Source organism: Anabas testudineus, chromosome 22, assembly GCF_900324465.2.
Source record: "Anabas testudineus chromosome 22, fAnaTes1.2, whole genome shotgun sequence".
In the NCBI taxonomy this organism is placed as follows: domain Eukaryota; kingdom Metazoa; phylum Chordata; class Actinopteri; order Anabantiformes; family Anabantidae; genus Anabas; species Anabas testudineus.
Genome location: NC_046630.1, coordinates 10,825,764 through 10,844,770, shown reverse-complemented (window position 1 = coordinate 10,844,770; position 19,007 = coordinate 10,825,764). Strand labels below are relative to the sequence as shown.

General features: G+C 41.5%; 4 protein-coding genes across 6 annotated transcripts in view; 2 read left to right on the top strand and 2 right to left on the bottom strand.

The window, feature by feature from the left end:
* The first annotated feature begins 191 nt into the window (after positions 1-191).
* On the top strand, positions 192-1,532 carry LOC113148661 (dnaJ homolog subfamily C member 30, mitochondrial). Its single transcript, XM_026340430.1, has one exon. The coding sequence runs from the start codon at positions 220-222 to the stop codon at positions 1,201-1,203; it is 984 nt and encodes a 327-aa protein (XP_026196215.1). The 5' UTR covers positions 192-219; the 3' UTR covers positions 1,204-1,532.
* A 118-nt stretch (positions 1,533-1,650) lies between these two features.
* LOC113148660 (cleavage and polyadenylation specificity factor subunit 3) lies at positions 1,651-6,745 on the bottom strand. Its single transcript, XM_026340429.1, has 18 exons — positions 6,590-6,745; positions 6,420-6,483; positions 6,189-6,286; positions 5,934-6,062; positions 5,664-5,841; positions 5,455-5,544; positions 5,217-5,367; positions 4,882-5,057; positions 4,624-4,782; positions 4,316-4,462; positions 4,086-4,238; positions 3,833-3,941; positions 3,651-3,749; positions 3,453-3,547; positions 3,206-3,293; positions 2,979-3,045; positions 2,774-2,870; positions 1,651-2,658 (listed from the first exon to the last, which is right to left on the bottom strand). The coding sequence occupies exons 1-18, from the start codon at positions 6,658-6,660 to the stop codon at positions 2,557-2,559; spliced, it is 2,073 nt and encodes a 690-aa protein (XP_026196214.1). The 5' UTR covers positions 6,661-6,745; the 3' UTR covers positions 1,651-2,556.
* A 169-nt stretch (positions 6,746-6,914) lies between these two features.
* Positions 6,915-9,932, top strand: itgb1bp1 (integrin beta 1 binding protein 1). 2 transcript variants are annotated; one of them, XM_026339281.2, is made up of 7 exons: positions 6,915-7,045; positions 7,764-7,885; positions 7,978-8,056; positions 8,162-8,292; positions 8,421-8,513; positions 8,750-8,899; positions 8,994-9,932. In XM_026339281.2, the coding sequence occupies exons 2-7, from the start codon at positions 7,814-7,816 to the stop codon at positions 9,063-9,065; spliced, it is 597 nt and encodes a 198-aa protein (XP_026195066.1). In that variant the 5' UTR covers positions 6,915-7,045; positions 7,764-7,813; the 3' UTR covers positions 9,066-9,932. The 2 variants fall into 2 exon arrangements, with proteins under 2 accessions (XP_026195066.1, XP_026195065.1); XM_026339280.1 differs by having other exon boundaries at positions 6,918-7,103.
* Positions 9,933-10,182: 250 nt separating this feature from the next.
* Positions 10,183-19,007, bottom strand: part of asap2a (ArfGAP with SH3 domain, ankyrin repeat and PH domain 2a) — a 48,006-nt gene continuing 39,181 nt past the window's right edge. Inside the window, exons 16-28 of one of the 2 annotated variants that reach the window (XM_026339278.1) lie at positions 18,902-18,996; positions 18,245-18,434; positions 17,985-18,070; positions 17,681-17,796; positions 17,412-17,479; positions 17,196-17,303; positions 16,561-16,795; positions 15,522-15,674; positions 15,172-15,277; positions 14,651-14,709; positions 14,402-14,481; positions 13,410-13,529; positions 10,183-12,100 (exon numbers count right to left, since the gene is read on the bottom strand). In XM_026339278.1, coding sequence (XP_026195063.1) covers positions 12,026-12,100; positions 13,410-13,529; positions 14,402-14,481; positions 14,651-14,709; positions 15,172-15,277; positions 15,522-15,674; positions 16,561-16,795; positions 17,196-17,303; positions 17,412-17,479; positions 17,681-17,796; positions 17,985-18,070; positions 18,245-18,434; positions 18,902-18,996 — 1,491 coding nt within the window. In that variant the 3' untranslated portion in view covers positions 10,183-12,025. The remainder of the gene's footprint in view (positions 12,101-13,409; positions 13,530-14,401; positions 14,482-14,650; positions 14,710-15,171; positions 15,278-15,521; positions 15,675-16,560; positions 16,796-17,195; positions 17,304-17,411; positions 17,480-17,680; positions 17,797-17,984; positions 18,071-18,244; positions 18,435-18,901; positions 18,997-19,007) is intronic. The other variant, XM_026339279.1, reaches the window with a different exon arrangement.

Genomic DNA, 19,007 nt, shown 5'->3' with positions numbered 1-19,007 from the left:
AAAGTTATGTAATTATTAGATTTTTGATAATAATCTGCGAATGTAATGGTCGTAAATCAAAATAGAGCCAAACATCTACTACAGTTTTTACCATCGGTTTCACATGGTGCGATGTTTGACTTGTATTCTGTGTGTTCGCCGCTGGGGGCGCTGCAGTGAGATGAGGCTCCCTGAACTGTTCGGAAGTCAAGTTTTCTTCTTCTTCTGCTCCCTGTAAATATGGCGGAGGTCAGATTGTGTTTTGGAACAGGAGCCTACGGATTTGCACATAAAATATCTAATGGCAACTTCTTGGGAAGTCAGAAGAAGGCGAGTAAAGCTGCAGCAGGGGGTTCCTGTCTGTCGGTCGGGTCTTTGGTGCGTGGCATTCAAAATGTCCACCTGTGTGGAGGTGAAAATGCTGCGAACACACCGACTGTGGGACTTTGTCAGGGTAGTTACACAAGAGGACCTCCACCAAACATGACTGCTGGCAAAGTAGCTGACTATCACGGTTATTTTGGGCCTAAAGCAAATCCACTTTCTGAACAAACTCGGACTCTGTTTGCTTCCAGCTCTGCCCTTCGACTCCAGGGCCTCCAGGTCAGTCCAAACTTGTTTTGGGGACAAGGGCAGTTTTTGTCCATCAGAGCTTACAGCGGCAACGGAGCTAGATCGGAGCCTCTTTACAAAACCAAAACAGGATATTATGAAATCCTGGAGGTGTCGGCTACTGCCACTCAAGCTCAGATAAAAACAGCCTACTACAAGCAGTCCTTTATCTACCACCCAGACAGAAACTCGGGAAGTGAAGAGGCAACCACCCGCTTCTCGGAAATCAGCGAGGCCTACACGGTGCTGGGAAGCAAAGCACTGAGGAAGAAGTATGACCGGGGACTGTTGAGTCAGTCAGACCTCACAGCCACAGCCAGACCCTCCGCCAAGGACGCCACTGGCAGCACCACGAAACGGCAACAGGAGAGCAGGCGGTCTGTTGTGGGCCAAGATATTCGGGGAGGCATCTTTGATTTCGACAAGTTTTACAAGTCCCACTACAACGAGCAGCTGCAGAGACAAAGAGACATTAAAGTGCGCCAAGAGGAGATGCTGAAGATGAAAGAGGAGGCCATGCGCGACGAGCAGCTTCGCAGGTTGATGGAGGTGGGAGTTGGGGTGATGCTGGTGCTTGGTCTGGGTATAATAATCAACTTGAAACAAGGGTAGAAATCCATCCACATAAATGATGTAGAGAAAGAAGGTTGTCCCAGCTAGGAAAGCATTGGACACTGAAGGAAGGAGTCAAGTACTGTTAAGCTGAAACCTCTCACTGTCTTGTCTCTGTAGCAGGAGACACGAACAAGTAAACATCAGTGAAATACATCTTTTAGTTTGTGTGCAATAATAGCGTTTTATTTAGATTATATTCTGGTCCTGCAAGCTCCCAGCCAGGGCAGCTATTATGAGCAATGTTGTCAATTTTTCAAGATCCAATGCAAACAAATTTGCAAATTGACTGCTTTTCTGTCTTGTGACATTAAAATGATTATTGTGGAGTTTTGGATCAATCTGATTTTATTACTTTAGGCATTTTTTTCACCGACTGGCATTTTATGAACTATATCGTTAATACTGACAGTATTCATTACCTTTCATAATATGGATACACTGTTCTTTTTTTTGGAATCTGTATTCTGTACTGTTGGTCTGTCACTCCCATTATCATTCACATGACATCAGAAATTCAAGCCCTGGGTGATATTTATTGTAAACGTCAAGGGTTCTGTTGGACAAATGTAACAAATAAAGACTTTGTTACCAGTGCCATTCAGAGTAAAATGACTTTTACTCTGATCTTTCATTTCAGTTGATATGTACTGACATTCTTAAATAACATGTAAATCTGAATATTATAAGTTAATTAAAACAATTTTAAAACACAAAAACTGCTAACTTAACTCAGTACAGTAACTTAAAAGGGTTTTAAACATTATACAGTACACATATTTAGTGCATTTAAAAATTCACATCACTGCTAAAAGTAAAGACAAATCTGTCCTATTAGTGCACATTGGCAATTGCAGTCAGACAAAATGAGGTGCATTTAAATACAAATAGTTACTGAATAGATAGTAAATAAAAGTGCTGTCATTACCAAACAAAACCATTAAAACTCGATTAAATGCTATTTATGTAGCTTATTCATTCTGTTGGTGGTTCTATGGTTAAAAAATGAACTTGGTTCACTGGATCAATAAATTAGTAAAAGGCTGATCTCCTCTTTTCGTAATAAATTCACAAAGTGGGACCAGCATTGGCTGCTGAGGCCTTCAGCTACATCAATCCAGACCAGGCATAGATAAAATAAAGATTGTGAAAACAATATGAAGTATGAAAGACGGTGAATTAAACACTGTTCTGGTAGTGTAAAATTAATTAGTTAGACAAGTCACTGGTTTCCAGTCTTTAGAACACTCGTACAAGCATTTGGATTCTTTGTTTCTGTATCTTAGATAACAATAATAATAATGTCTAGCTTGTCATGAACATGTCTGCAGACCTGCAGGCTTGTCTCCGTCCTCAGATGACAGGGTTGAGGGCATCATACAGCCGCTGCACCGCCAGCTCCACCATCTCTCTCAGGGAGTCGTCCTCAGTGCATTCATCGTCATAGCACACAGACTAAGGAGAGGAGAGAAAGTCAATGACAAAGAGCAAAAAAAAAAAAAACTAACAAACTATAAAGCAACAAATACATCATTCTGTGTATCAGTGTGACAGGATAAAAGCTCCTCACCCTTGTTTCACAGCAAATGTGAACCGTCTTCCTATCTACTGTCACAGAGATGTTTTTACCGTCACTGAAATCCACACATTCTTCTCCAAACATGTCCCTGAAGACAGAAAACGACAAAGATTAGCTGTTTATTTGAGGATTTTAATCAAAAACCCATATTAACAATGTCATACACATGTTAGCATAGGTATGTTGTAGCACTCACTGTAACATGACTTCTAGTCGAGATTGGAACACATCCATGTCCATCACGGTACTCTGCGTCTCCATGACTTAAATATATAAAACTTTGATCAATTGAGTGAATTACAAAATTCATAAAACCACACAATGAATTAGGCCTGCTCAGTCATAATAAGACAGGAACTTGGCTTCGTCAAGTCTTGTTGCCCCTAACAACATGAACAGATGTTTACAGTTGGTCAAACTGACCTTTCTGAGCCTTTGGGTTCGACTGGACTTCCAGCACCACGGTGGTCACAGCATCAGCATACATGTCATTCAGAGGGTTTGCGATCCACTGAAACAGGATGGCAGTAATCTATTTGTCTTTTTGAAAACCTTATTTGTGTTACAAGCCCATATTTTTGGTCTAAGCTTTGAACCACCTTTATCTACTGCATATATGCTTTACCGCAGTCACAGGACAGGATATAAATCATGTGACCTGACTGCTCACCTCCAGCAGCACCATGCCGGCTGTATGGATCATGGTGATGTGTTTGAAGATCTTCAAAGTGTTCTTCTCCATTCCATCCAGCTCTTCTACATCATCTGACACAGAGAGAAGAAAGAAAGAGTAAGTGCATATCTTGTGAGAGTAAAAACAGCTGTTTCCAAGTTGCCCGGTGCAAATGAATTAACATGGCAGTCTTACTAGTGAGGTTCCTCAGATGGCAGACAAGCAGTGAATAAGGTCCAGTGAAGGGGATGGCCTGCGTCTGTTTCACTGTGCTCATGGCCAGCTCTGTGTACGCTGTAAAACAGACACATCCCTGCATGACACCATGCTGCACAGGGGTCTAGGAGGGAGAATTTGGGAAATTTAGGGTGACTTACTAGACAAGTCTGAGGGATTGAGGATGTGGTAGTTGAAGTTTTTCTTCACCAGTATGCCTGACACCCTCTGACCTTGAACACACTTCTTGTCAGCCAGGGAGCCCATCACCTAAACGGAACATCAGCTTTTAATCACAAAAACCACAATAAAACACCTAATCAACGATAATGCAATGGGGAAAATGGTTTAATTCTTTACAGCACATTAAATGTTTTTTTTAATAGGGAGGAAAAAAAACTGCTGTTACCTGACCTTGGCCAGTTTTTCTCCTCTGAAGTTGAGGGTGACAGCTTCTGTGTTACGGGGGTTGTGGACTTCAATATGAACCTGGTCATTATCCTCATACTCTCTGATCAGTGCAGCCTTGAGACGGGCCATCTCATTCTGCTCCCCATGGACCAGGATCTGAGAATAAACAAGCAGTCCTCAATTACAGTCAAGCTTAGAGCATGTTATTCACAGCTTCATCTTCTTTTTCTTACCACATGTGGCGGCTTAAGTGCCCTGATGAACTCGCTGGTCTGCTGGTAGTCTGTGTGAGCAGAGAAGGAAATGTAGTCCACTGACATCTTCAGCTGCAGCTTCTGTCCCGACATTGTGGTGATCTCCTCCGGCTCAGACATGATGTGCTGCAGAGTATAAACAATAAATGTAGATGACCTGTAAATAACCACACTTTTCTGAAAGAAACTGAGAGCTATAATAGAAATCATATCATAGAAATACGATTCTAAATATTATCAATGCACTTCTGATGAGACAGATGAGTGCAATATATTAATTTACCAACCTTGGCAAGTGTGCCCTCCACACAGTATCCAGCGATGATGACCCCGTTCCTCTTATCAGTGCACCAGCTCTCAAAGAGCTCTCTGGACAATCCACTCTGCATCATACCTGGAGATGCCATCACCACACTGGGACCAATGTCATCAAAGTGATCCATGCTCTGGAAGGAGTTGAGACCACAGTTACATATATTCAACTACTTTCGCATTTAGTTAGATATTAGTACTAGTTACTAGAAATAACTTTTGTGTTTCTCTACCTTGAGATTGCTGATATGCTTGAAGACAAAAGGGTTGTTGATGTTGATGGCTTTGCGAATCTTGTCATTCATTGCGTTGACATAGGTCTGGTACACAGCCATGCACTTCTTAGCCAGGGATGAAGCATAATAGATGGGGATGTCATGGAGCTCTGGGTGGTTCTGCCAATACTCATCTACAATCAAGTATACAAGTAGAAGTAAAGAAAGGCATACAAAAAAATATGAAGCACTTTCTTTTGGTAAAGGATCATAAATAATAGTGTGGAGGCTAACAATGAGCAATATTATAATATAATATAAAGTTAGAATAATAATACAATAATATTTCTCACCCAGGATGAGCAGCAGTTCCTGGGCTCGTCCTAAGGCAAAGACAGGAATCAAACAACGGCCTTCTCTGTTGACAATGTCATGGACTGTGTTACAGAAGCGAGCTTCTCGCTCCTCCCTCTTTTCATGAATGTGGGTACCATAGGTCGACTCCTGTGGAAAGAATATAACTGAATTTACCATGTGTTTCATCACATAAAGCTATCTTTCATCAACAATTATTTAAATTCAGAGTCATACTATGATAAGAATGTCAGGTTTGACACTGGGGATCTCAGCTGCCATCAGATGCCTGTCTTCTTGTCGGGAGAAGTCTCCTGTGTACAGCAGCTTCAGTGCGAAACACAGACAGACAAAGGATTTGTTTAGCAAACAAAATTTATAATGCAGCAACAAGATTATTCAAAAACAAAAATGTCAAAAGCCACCAGACAAGTCAGAATCATTACCTTGACTCCAGCTATTTCAATCATGAACATGGCAGCTCCCAGCACATGCCCAGCGTGGTAACACCAGAACTTAATTCCAGCCACCTCCTTGACCTCGTGAAAGTTGATGGTTTCAATCTTATCCATGCTCTCCTCCAGGTCAGTCTCAGTGTACAGCATGTCATCTGCAGATATGTTGCTGCAATGAATAAAAAACAAAATTACTGTAAATTACAATGTAAGTCTGGAGAGCAGAGTGTTTCTTAGTAAGACAAGTGTTTTTGCTTCTACCTCACTTTGACGTAGTCTGACAGTAGCCACCGGTAGATGGCCTTGGTGGCGTGGGTCATGAAGGTCCTGCCTTTAAAGCTGGTCTTCTGGAGGAACCAGGGCAGGGCTCCACAGTGATCCAGGTGGAAACTAATAAGAAGACACATCAACATCAAATCACAAGTTCCTAATCAAAATAACTAATACATCTGAACAACAAGGGAGTTTTCTTGGTGATACTGGTGCAGAAAAACACCAAAACAGGCCAAGACTCACTGGCTGATGAGCAGTAGGTCTATCTCAGCTGGGTCGATCAAGTCTATGTAGGGGAGAGCGTCCATTCCTTCCAATCCTGGGTGGATGCCACAGTCTAGCTGCAAAACACAAATATTACTCTACTTATTGCACCAAAGATAATCCAGTAATTGAAAATAACAACTGCAAATATATTGTCAGGCAAATTAACCTAGAGTCAGGTGCATATTTTTTTACATGACACTTTCTTACCATAATTTTCCTTCCTTTGAACTCCAGGATGATGCATGACCTCCCGACCTCCTGACCCGCTCCTCTGAACATGAGGAAACAGCATTTTAAGCTAATGTGACATTTATTTGTTATCACGGTTACATGAAGCAAATAACACAAGTGTATAAAAAACACACAAATTCACTCACAGCGGACGAATTAGGAGCTGGTCACTTTCCTCAGCGGGTACAATGACCTCCACTTTGCGTTTTGCAGCCATGTTTTGCGCAATGTTGCAGGTTAAACCAAAAATATAAAAAACAAATCTATCATATTAAATCTTATTGAGCTTCTCGCTGAATGAATCAGAGGGGGCGGCCGTGTGAACTGAACGCTTCCGGTGGTTTGCCAAAATATGTCCGGCGAGAAACAAGGGCGTCTGTTGCATGTTGTGTGTGTGTTCACAATATTATTCACAATATTAAAACAGCAGCGCGTTTAAATATATAAAATATTTAAAATTGTCTACGTAGCTCCAATATAATCTATATTGTCCTCGGATATATATCTAGTCTTAAACGCGCGTTTTCACTTTGTCGCGTCCCCTTTAAGCGGTGCTGGGTGGAGGCTGTGAAACTCAAAGAGAAGCCAAAGAGTCCAACTAGGTAAACAGAAAGCGTCTTTAAAGAACATTTACTCTCATTAAATCGGAGGAAACTAGAGGTAAGACGTGTCTATGTCATGTCCGTGTTTGTGTTTGTGTTTTACAAAGTCTTAGGTGTTCAACTTGAGCGCGGAAATGAATGTGGTTTGGATAGATTTTACGCTTGGGTGCAGTAAGTTGGGCATCATTCAAACATGGACTTGTCTTTTAGGATGTAGTGTTTTCTTTCTTTCGTTTCCTGCTTGTTATGCAGCGTTTTAGTTTCAGCTATTTACTTAATTTATGAGATTAAAAAAAAAAAAGTAACCATCCCCCTTATGTATCGTATTTGTTATGGGGGAGATGCTCTTCCTCCTCCTCCTCCTCTTCCTCCTCTTTCATCACGAAGAGAAGAGAGATATTTTAATATACTATTCATGTTTACTCTGTCAAATGGAGGTAAAAGTAAAGGTTGTTACAGTATCAAATGTAACACACAATCTGAACCATTGTGATGTAAGAAAGTATAAGTTTTATTAACTTACAGCCATAATGTGACGAGCTGTGCAGCTGTCACAGGAACAGCCATGCTAAGCTATGCTAAAGGATTATTTTGTAGTTAAAGGTCTGCACCCTCATTCAGCCATTATTAAAAGTGCAGACTACACTGTGCTCTGCATTCAATTATTCATCCTCTCTGTTGAGACTTGAGAAGGCTGCCCTGTCTGTGTCTCGCACAGTGAGGTCTGCGATGGTCCAGCTCAGCTAGATGCAGTCGTCATGGTGAAGGATGTTTCGGAAGGTCAAAAAGCGCCACAGCAGCAGCAGCTCGCAAAGCAGTGAAATCAGCACCAAGAGCAAGGTAAAAACACTCACACCAACACAGAGCTGGTAGAAAAAGGCTGCTGTCTCCTTGATTTACTCACCCAACCACCCTCTTATGTCTCTCTGTAGTCAGTGGACTCCAGTTTAGGAGGGCTGTCCAGATCGAGCACCGTTGCCAGCCTTGATACAGACTCCACAAAGAGCTCAGGTCAGTCAACTAATGACCTTCCTGAAATCCACAGTTTTGACTCCTCTCCTCTTAGTCATACCTTCCCTCTTGCCCCTCTTTGATTGTTTGTATGGGTGTTTATAGGTAACAGCACATCTGACACATGTGCTGAGTTCCGCGTGAAATATGTGGGATCCATTGAGAAGTTACAATTTGACATGAGCAAGACCCTCCAGGAGCCTCTGGACCTCATCAACTACATTGATACTGCTCAGGTAAAGAGCAGGAGAAAGACAGAGGCACAATTCAAGTAGCAAGTTTTCTCCAGGATGACTGCAGTGGATATGACGTCCACAATAAGTGGCACAATAAATATGCTTTTGATTTTTTTTTTCTCTTACAGCAAGATGGAAAACTGCCCTTTGTGCCTGGAGATGAGGAGATGATTCTTGGAGTTTCCAAGTACGGTGTCAAAGTGGCCTCACTGGACCAGTGTGTGAGTAGCAAAGCATTAGAAAAGTGATAGAGTGTGGTGCTTAGAGATTAAATAGTCACTGATTAGAATCTGCAGAATTCATCACAAAAAAACAGCATCATTTGTGAATCCAACTCAAATATTTCACCCTTCACTACTGTGAGCACACTGATGGAGGGTGATTGTCTCTCTTGACCACATATTCAAATGATGAGAAAGAACTTTGTGCTAACAGATCAAATGTTTTTAATCGCCAGGACGTGCTGCATCGCCACCCTCTCTACCTGATAGTGCGTATGCTGTGTTATGATGATGGTCTCGGCGCAGGGAAGAACCTCCTGGCACTCAAAACCACTGATGCAAAACAAGAAGGGTGCAGCATCTGGGTGTACCAGTGCAGCAGCTCTGTGAGTGTGGCCAAGTATAAAAATGCTCTATCACTTATCAGTGGTCATGTATCATATTACTGATTGGTGTTTTTTCTCTTGTCCTTCTAAACAGGAGCAGGCTCAGTCTATCTGCAAGGTGCTGTCAGCTTCTTTTGACTGCGCTCTGACGTCAGACAAGTCCTGAGGCTGGTCTAAAACAACTGCTATAGGAACAGCATGAACCACCATAGGTCCACTGTAATTGCCAAAAATCTAGCAACTGTTTTCCTCTTTTACCTCTTTATCTTAAACAGCTTGCTTGAGGGACGTGCCTTTGTGCTGAAGGTTTCATCCTGCTTGAAATGTGTTAGGTACTGTCACCATGGCGTTATCCTCCGTTTGAGACAGAGCCGCTGTGAATCATTTCCCTTTAAGTTGTTTCCTTTACCTCACGTCTTCCTTTGAAGAGCAAAAGGGAAAATTAGGATGTAGGGAAATGGCTGCATTGAAAACACCTCTGGGACACAGAGCTGTTAATGTTTAATGTAAAATGGTACGTCATGTTGTAAACTAAGCTAATTCATGGGAGACATTAATTAGCAATGAAGTGACACGGTACACAGATTTGATTCTTCAGTTTGGTTCTCTGGTTAGATTATTGTTGTGTGTTTTGTTTCGACTTTTTGACTCAAAGGTACATTACAAAGAGGCAGGAACTGTGCCCCATCTCTATATTTTGTTCCATGTGTGAGGTGAATCTTACCATTTCTTAAATTCCTTTTCACTGCAGACTTCCTGGTACCAAAATATTGATGTGTTTTTTAATGCTTGATTTCATCTTTCAACTTTACATTTAGGTCATAGATTTGTTGACTCCTAATCGGCATTCTTTTATGGAAACTATGTTTACGCTTGCACATAATTAAAAAACCATGCTCACCCCCACCCCCTTGTTTTGACCTTGGCCCAGTTAATAATGATTTGAAAAAGTGCGGAAAAAAATTAAAGATTTCATCTGGTACGACAAAGATGAAAACATGTTTTGCTTTGGGTAAATATCGTCTTGATTACACTGTATGTTGTCTGTTTTCTTTTAGTGTCATGCTTTTAATGGTGCATTTGAAACGTCTAAACTATGGGTCCTCCCCCACACTGAAACTTATAAAATATGGTGAAATGTCCCCATTAGATGGAGCTCTTGCTACATCACTTGATTAGCAGCTTAAAAGAATGAACTGTAGTTGTAGTTTTGTGCAATGTACTGCCAGAAAAAACAAATGCATCATAAACTCCACAACGCTCCTTAAGAAACAGACCAAAGCTTCGTTATTTCATATTTTATTATTCCAGTTTCATTGTCGCATGTACTTGCACAATAGAGTTAAGAGTCGATGCAGTGATCCACAGACAGCGAATGAAAATGAAATGAGTTTATTTTCCCAGTTGTGTGTGGGCGAGTGTATTTGTTTTTCAGCACACACACGCACACACACACACAGAGGTCCAGCTGAGGTTCTACATGTATCTGCTCATAACCACAGTGCATTAAAAGACATTTACAATTAAATATGAACAAAACCAAAACTATGTACATGAATAGATTATTAAATCTTCCTGTTGAATCTTCCAGTGAGTTAATATTAAACACGATAAAGAGAGGGTATCTGCTACAGTTCATGCTTCTCCTCTTGTCATTAACAAATAGATGGAAGGCTCTCAGTTCTGGTTAAATGCGTAAATATCAACATTATGAACAAACAAAGTTGCTCTGCAACTGAAAATGAAGTTAATTACATAGGATGTTCTATATTTATTTCACAATGTTATACATAAATTTGCCTTTCTACATGATGTGACCTTAGAGATATACAGATATGAGAAGCTTAAGCTGTAGGAAGTATACATCTCGATGTCTCGTTGTATAAAGTTTCAAAGATGGAAACTTAATTTAGCTCTTTTATAAACAGAAACAAATCACGTGTGAGTCTAAAAGGCAAGAGGAAGCAACAAAAGTCACAGCTAACTCCCACTTTATATCTATTCCCACACTTTTTCCTTTCTTCAATGGTCTTTCATTCTCTGCTTATTCTGTGCAGACAAGGCATGCACACACACACAAACACACAAACACACACACACACACACAAACACACACACACTTCCTACTCCTCTAATAAGGCAGATGACAGGCAAAGACAGCCTGAGGTGTCAGATTCAGCATAAAGGTAATTACCGGCTGCTGCAGCTCCACTCAGTGTCATCATTTTATCAAAATACAGCATGGGAGGAAGAACTGAAGTGTTGCTTTTGAATATAATTCTAAAATAGTACAAACATGATGTGGAATTCATTCGCAGCTCTATTCCTCACACAGGAGAAAGGGGCTTCTTTCAGGTGCGGTATGTTGAAGGCTATTTTACATGCAGCATATCCCTTTCAATGCCAGTCCGTCTTTGAAATACGGGCAGGAGAGCGCTGCCTTGGGTGCAGCTCCTAGCATATCCCAGGGTTAACGTAGCACCATAAGGGAAACCTCCACGCAGGAGGACTACTACAGAGTTGGAAAGAAGCACCTAGCAGCAGATGGGCTTTTAAAATTTGCTCATGCACAAAAGGTGGAATGTAAGCATGTTGACTACGTTCACATTTACAGTTGCTAGTAAGAAGAAATACATTGCTGTAGTCTATCAGTACTCTCACTTCAAGAATCGACTGTACAATACAGCCGAAAGGAAAACGCACAAAATGAATACTGTACATATAACCTTCATTATGTCACGTCTTATGTTGTAACAAGGATAAAGACAAAGGAAAGTGCATTTATTGTGAGAGGTCATTTACTACAATCATTGTTTTGTTTTTTGTTTGTTTTTTAATCTTTGAGTCTTTGTCAGAAACATTAAGAGCAAGCATTAAAACCACACACAGTCCCGTGAGTCCTCGATGACTCCCAGACATTCTGGCACAAGTTGCAGCCAAGGTGACAAAAGAGCAATGACACTTCAATAAGCTCACTCAGGATGACGGTGAGGATGAAGAAGAAGAAACAGGATCTGATGATGACGACGACATAGAGCATGGGGGAAGACGGTGGTGTTGTGCTGGCTGGCAGACACCGACAGGTGAAGGAGGTAAGCTGCATCCTGGGGCCTTTTCTGAGAACCTTCAGTCCACGATGAAGTGCACGAATGTAACAGGGAAGGCTCCTCTTCTCAGTGGATCGCCTTCGATGTGTCCCAGCTGTAAAGGAGGAAGACAGAGACACACAACAGAATACCTTAAACGTTAGTTGACTGGGCCTCTAAGTTCTAGGTATTTGGCTGATTTTAACTAAATAAATGATCTAAAGCATACACAACCCTAAAACACCACAAAAACTAACAAACAGGACTAAGACATAAGATCCGTATTGAATCTGTTTAGATGTGTGACTTTACTAGTGCTCGGTTTGGACTGTTGAGTTGCTATAAATCATAAAGTTCTGTTATTACAACACGTTTTTACTTAAATTAAGTAAATGTGTTTTTACTTATGTATAATAAGCTCTTGCTGTAACGATATGTTAGTCTTATAAATGTGCATTTTCATTTTCACAACATCCACCGCTACCAAACAACAACTAAACAACACACGTGTAGTAAACCCACTATAAAAGGCTACATCACAACAAACACCTCTGGGATACATTTAAAATTACTTTTCCACAACATTATTACCTTGGACGATAAAGAAGAGAGAGAACTTATTATCTCCATTTAAGTCATTTTTAACGTCTTCTACACCTGAAAATAAAAAGCTATGACATGTTTCGGATCCAAAAAAGGTGTTTATACAGTGCAAGGCTAACATGACAGGCCAATGAGCAAAAGACAAAACAGAAAAAGTAATGTGTTGACATAATCTGAACTGAACCCACAGCAAATAAACCGTGTTACAAACAACTTCTACAAACAATAAAACACGCCTTCGTAATTTTTTAACCCCTCATTGTATTTTTATACGAAGAAACTCAAAATGAAACCTGGTAGTTTGAGTCATTTCTAGATAAATGAGCTTTCAAATAAAACCCCACAGTGATTGTTTGTGATGCCTCATTACTGCTCTTTCACGTCAGTATTAAAAAGAGTGATAACACTGCTGCATCCAAGACAGAGAGGAAGCATGGCGGGGACCTCCGGGGACTCTGGGTCCATGCAGGGACACGGGGAGAGAGTGACTAAATACGGTCATTTCTGCAGAGGTGGATCAGAGGAAAACAAGTTGCAGCTGGTCAACGTTCACACAAGAGGCTCCACAGAGGAAGAAACAGCCGGAGGGGGGAAAAAAAAGGAGGACGACACAGAGGAGGAGGGGGTGAGGAGGTGTGAGCCAGAATGAGCTCATGGCTTTTTTTTGCTTTCGGGCACCATGGTTACAGAGCACACTGACATCCACATGAAATGAGACCAGAGTGGGACATGGGTTGGAAGTGTTTTGTACTTTAATCTGAGCTCGTGTGAAAGTAATAAACACGCCCGCACATCCAATCTACAGCATGAGAGATACTCACCCACCACTCCTGGTCCTCCTCTCCATCCACAACGATCACCTCGCCCTCAGAGAAGGTCAGCTCGTCTGGGTTGTCGGCTATGCAGTTGTAGATGGCTTTCACTCTCTTTGGTCTCTGCTTCTGAGAAAAGGACAAGACATATAAGTTGACAGACATATAAATGTTTTTTTATTTACGTTTATATACTAATATATTAGTTTATGTACGTGTTTGTGTGGAGAAAAAAAAATATGAGGAAAATATAAAGAAAATACTGAATTAAACTAAAAAAAAAAAAAGGTGTTCTTTCTTTTTTGTTTATATCATACTAATGTTTATTTTTATTATTGGGAACTAAGGCCAAGTCACACAGACAGAGAGAAAGCTCTTGCTGTTCTGTCTGTTTTGCAATGACTAAGTTTTCTCTCATTTTCATTTATTATTCATTTTTTCCCTCCACTAAAGTTGATTTGTAAGTTTTTCTTTTTCAGAATTGAGGATGGAGGGTGTTTATTCGGAGTGTAGTGAGGACATGCAAACATATTTTGGGCTATACCTCTAGAATTGACTCATCTGTGACACTGGGCCACAAAATGAAGACAGAAAATTCCTATAATAATTTCAAGACTCTCTACTGACTGACAAATTAGGGAAATGTTACTGTTCTTTGCAACTGTAGACTAAAAACTAATTTTCAACCTTAAGGACACGAAAAGAAAACTAAGAACATGAGAAAGGAAGCGCGCTCTCTCTCTCTCTCTCTCTCTCTCTCTCTCTGCCTGAGCACCAAGTGAAACTACAGGAAGGAAATTTACTGCACAAGCAGACACTGGAAACACTGAGACAATAGGCTGATCTGAAGTGTAGTGAAGGGAACTGCACAACACTAAAAACCCTACAAACCATGAGTTGTAAAATTTGCAGCCAAAAAATCATTACAATAATATCAATGAATAAGCATTTTACAATCTACAATACACAGATGATAATGAGAGGAAGAATGTGGGACTCACTGGGTAGGTCTTCCTCGGCATAGGGGCTGGAGGCAGAGACTGACCTACAGAGTTCTGGGGGCATCCTGGCACTTCCTTAGCTGGAACAGGAAGAGGAAATTATATCACAATGACAACAAAACACTCCACTTTTCCACAGAAAAAAAAAACAGGATCTGACAGATAGTAAAACTGTGTGAAACTTTGTGAACACGGGACAGACACAGATTAAGCAAGAATTGATATTTTGTCTCTTATCTGTTTACTCACCTGGTCTCTCGATAGACTCTGTTCGATTCAGAGGTCCTCTGCTGAAGCTTTTATCATTGCTGCAAAATGAAAAAAAAAAAAAAAAGCATATATCACTGAACACAAAAACATATTCTCATAAACTTAGCTCTAGTCATAAGCAGCCGATTTATTGCAGCCCTGTGGGAGGTAAAAACACAAAAGGGCGACTGTGGAGGAGAGTTATTGCTCGTCTAGCTCAATGCAGTTTCGCCTGGAAGCTAATGAAGCGGGTGAGCTCGAACCTTATGGGAAACAATCAGCACATTACAAGACAGGCATACACAACAGCAAGATACACAACCCCAGGATAGTGCATGATGTCCTTGAATAAGTGGAGTGAATTATATAAATCTATTGTTTCCTTTGCTGGGTCAGTGAGCTGGAAAAAGACCAGTGAATTAAATCTGGCCACATGTTGATGTTTTAGTTTCACAAGCAGGGAATCTGAGAAATAGTTTGAGATGTGAACAAATACAGTGCATATGATTTGATAGTTTTACCCTGCAGGAGATTTTGGGGGCACTCCTCGAGATCCCAGTGGACCCTGCCCCGACTTGGGTTGTATGTTCAGAGCTTCCATCTTTGCCACAGGAGGAGGAACCAGAGCTGGAAAACACAGTGACAGACAAGTTGATGTTGTCTGTTTAATTTTCTTGACAGTTTTTTTTCTGCTGTTGCATATTTTTGCACCTTGTCCACAGTTATTATGTATTATTTGTGCAGAAAATTGCTACACACATTTTTAAGTTAATGAGTTTTGTACAGACTGAACTGGACTCTATAGATAAGGCTAACAAGCTTTTTCACTCTGGGAACCGTCCAGTCTGACGAGAAGGAACAGGTCTAGTACCTCCAGTTGAGATGAGTCTCATAGGTGGGACAGGAGGGTGCATGTTAGGGGGGTCTGAGGACGACCTTTGTCGTCCAACAAGGTCTAAAGAACCAGGCTTCCAGCTGCTGGACGCTGAGGACTGGTTGAGCCCTCCCAGACTGGATATCTGGACTGAGGGAGAGAGCCAGAGAAGAAGGGGAGATTATGAAGAGGGAAGAGCGAGAGAGAATGCACTGCACTTTGCCAGAACTAGCGTCCACTTTACAAGTAATTTCTATTTGAGTGTAAGTGAGAGTGACACTTCATAGGAAGAGGGAATGTGCAGAATGGGGGCTGAGGCAAGATGAAGTGGGCAACACAGCTGTTTGTTTGTCCTATGCTCTTTGGCAGGGATCCAGACAACTACTAATGTTATTAAAGACTGACGGTGGTGAACTTGTCATGAGTCTGTTGGCCTAAAGAACAATAATGAGCAGCACATAAAACTATTTTTATCAGTAAAGGTTTTCCATTGATTTCCATCAAATAATTTTAATCTCCTTTCTTTTTCATTAAATTAGTAAAGTTTGCTATTCCAAACCACTTTGCAAAATGAAGAGAAATCCCCTTTAGAGAACCTTTTGAGACCATTAGGATTTACAGGGCCAACTTCCCCTAGTCCAGAGGTCAACAACTTTCTGGAAAAACAGCCCATCCATCTGTCTGCAATGTGACTTTGTCCTGCTTCAGTAGCCAGAGACATCTGTGGTATTAAAATAGGTCAAAATGTCACTCTGAACCAGAGAGTAATTAAAATAAAGGCCTTGGAAACAAGTGATACAGGGCCAACAGAGACACTGAATCCAAATAAGGTTGTTCCTCTATTGTGCATTTCAGAAATATCCACATACAAGAAAGAGGTCAGGTTCAGGTCAGAAAGGTCAACAGGTTTAGCAGTTCAAAAGGAAAGTGATATGACATCCTGTATTTATCTAAATCAGATTTCTAAATTAGATGTACCTATGAATATTGTTAACTAAGTGCCTCTCCTATCTGATGCTACAGTGTCTGAGCTCACCCAGGTTCCTTGGGGGCAATGGTGGAGCAGACATGGTGGAGGACTGAGGTGGGCTGGTGTTGAGGATGGTGCCATATGTCTCATTGTTGACCAGGTTGGGCATGTAGGCACGCGGCTTGTCTTTGGCGAGGCTGGCGGCATCACGGGCTCCAGAGCCCAGGTTGGACTGGAGGTGGGAGTTACTGCTTGGGGTGTAGCAGCTGACTGGGCGCTCGTCTCTGCGATGAGGGCTGGGCTGGAGGAGCAGCACAGGGTCAGAGTGGGCCAAAGGAAGAATATGCATGTGTGGATGTGAGATATGTGGTTACGTAACCTAAGATTGTAACTAAAAAATGAGCCAATCATAAAATAATGTGCTCTAAAACCAATGCTGTGAGCTCATATGCACTAAGACCACAACTGAGCAAACCAATTTCCTTGCAGCCAGTGAAGATCAGCATTTAGGGAATTTTCTTACCCTGAATTCTGACGAAAATACATCTTTGCATGAGCCCACCAGAGGGCTCTTCAGGATGTTCTTTTTCTGGGCTAAGCTTTTCTTTCTTCAATCATTTGTATATTACCTTATTTTTGAAATCTAGATACAGGAAATAAGGGATTGTTATTGTTATCATCAATACAAAGCTGTCTGTCACCTTCTCATCCAGGTCTTCGTCACTCTCATCCAAGTCTTCGTGCTGCAGACACCATTCATACTCAACGTGGACGTGGGCATTGAATTTCCCTGCCAGCGCTTGGTTTAACTATACACACAAACAAATCCACATACGTATGAACACAGGTGAAAGACATTGTTTCAGGAAGTGGCCATATTTGCGAGCATAAGCCAGGTCTAAACACAGTAAACTCACCAGCTCTTCACACTGTAGGTGTTTGAGCCTCCGAGCGATATCCAGGGGTGTCTCCCCGGCCTCGTTAGCTGGCAGGGAAAACAAGAAAACATATAATCACTGGTGTATACACATGTCACATAAGCACGAACACACAATCTCTTTTCACGGTGAAATGAGAAATGTGTAATTAGACTGATTCCCACACTGAACAACTCTCTATCCTCCTCCTCTCTGTATCCATTATCTGGCTGTGTTGGTGACAGTCCGTTGCTGGTGTGGTTCCTTACCAATCTCTATGGAGGCCTTTCCCCGCAGCAGCAGTTTCAGACACTCGCTGTTGTCGGTGAGACAGCAGTAGTGTAGCGCTGTGCTGCCTTTAGCTGTCTGCTTATCCAAATTCAAGCTGCCGAGGGACAAAGACAGAGAGAGGGGAAAAGTTTAAACCCCAACACTGGAGGCAACACTGGCTTCTCCTCCTCAGACCCTCCACTCAATGTCTAAAAATAAGCTTGATTCTATGTTTTAATTTAGTGGTTGTGAAATATGTGGCACCATTTAACGCTATTCTGTTTCCTGTTTTGCTATCCGTACCTGTTCTGAGTGAGAAAGTCGACAATGTGAAGCGATGTTCTATCCACCAGTCTGACTGCGAGATGAAGGGCTGTCTCTCCTTGCTCCTGGAAAAAAAAAAAAAAAATTTGCATAAAACCCCATGGGAATATGAGGTGGTCGTAGAGAATTACGAGAAAAAAAAAATACAACAGCACGTTATGAATAAGAAATCAAACGCTTTGTAGAAAAACCCTGGTGTAAGGTTTCAATGTCACAGTTTGATTATTTTGTGCACTGACATGTCCGTTGGCCAGTGGTATGGGCTCCATGAGGTCCACTCCCTCAGCATAGACCTGGATGAGAGAGAAAATATCTCGAGCCTTCACTGCGTCACAGAGGGTGTGGAGTCGAGACGGCGCATCAGAACATTTCTTCCTGGCAAAACGCTTCTCCGTGTACTTGGCTGTGATGAAGTCTTTCCTCGCCTGCCTGGTAGAGGACACGAGGACACAGATGTTCGATTGCAGCTGGTAGATTCTTGCATAATCTGCGGCCTTTACGTGATTGTGTGGCTATACATTAAAACAGATGCTGAAGCAGTAAAATCTGGGGATAGTACTAACTATGTACAATTACTGTGGTCTAACCATCAACAGAACAATTTCCCTGCTGTCATAAGAACATAATCTAACACATCAATATTAATAAAAGGCTGAGTAAAACTTAAAATGCCAGATAAGATCAGTAATTTGCCCATTATACTAATGAGAAAATCTGTTTAGTAAAACGTGTTAATATGTCACATCAAGGTGCAAGGTGCAGCTGTCGATTGGCTGTGGCAGAGTGTAATGCGAGACAAGTGAGAAGGCAGGAAAAGTGGAGGAGAGAGAGAGAGAGGTGAGACGGGGGATGGAGAGAGATGGAGCGTGGAGGAGAGAATTGCAGGGGTGACTTACATGTCACTCGCTGGGTTGGGTTTCACCACATTTTCAGCACTTAAACAAGCCTCCATGATTTCATTAAAGCCTGCATTCCCCACATTCTTGGCCAGCTGTGGAGAAC

Coding starts and splice junctions, on each gene's coding strand:
- LOC113148661 (XM_026340430.1), top strand. CDS start 220: ATGGCGGAGGTCAGATTGTGTTTTGGAACAGGAGCCTACGGATTTGCA.
- LOC113148660 (XM_026340429.1), bottom strand. CDS start 6,660: ATGGCTGCAAAACGCAAAGTGGAGGTCATTGTACCCGCTGAGGAAAGT. Junction 3,942..4,085: donor GAGGAGAAAAACTGGCCAAG/GTCAGGTAACAG, acceptor TGTTCCGTTTAG/GTGATGGGCTCCCTGGCTGA. Junction 2,871..2,978: donor CGACTAGAAGTCATGTTACA/GTGAGTGCTACA, acceptor TTCTGTCTTCAG/GGACATGTTTGGAGAAGAAT.
- itgb1bp1 (XM_026339281.2), top strand. CDS start 7,814: ATGTTTCGGAAGGTCAAAAAGCGCCACAGCAGCAGCAGCTCGCAAAGC. Junction 7,886..7,977: donor AAATCAGCACCAAGAGCAAG/GTAAAAACACTC, acceptor GTCTCTCTGTAG/TCAGTGGACTCCAGTTTAGG. Junction 8,900..8,993: donor TGTACCAGTGCAGCAGCTCT/GTGAGTGTGGCC, acceptor CCTTCTAAACAG/GAGCAGGCTCAGTCTATCTG.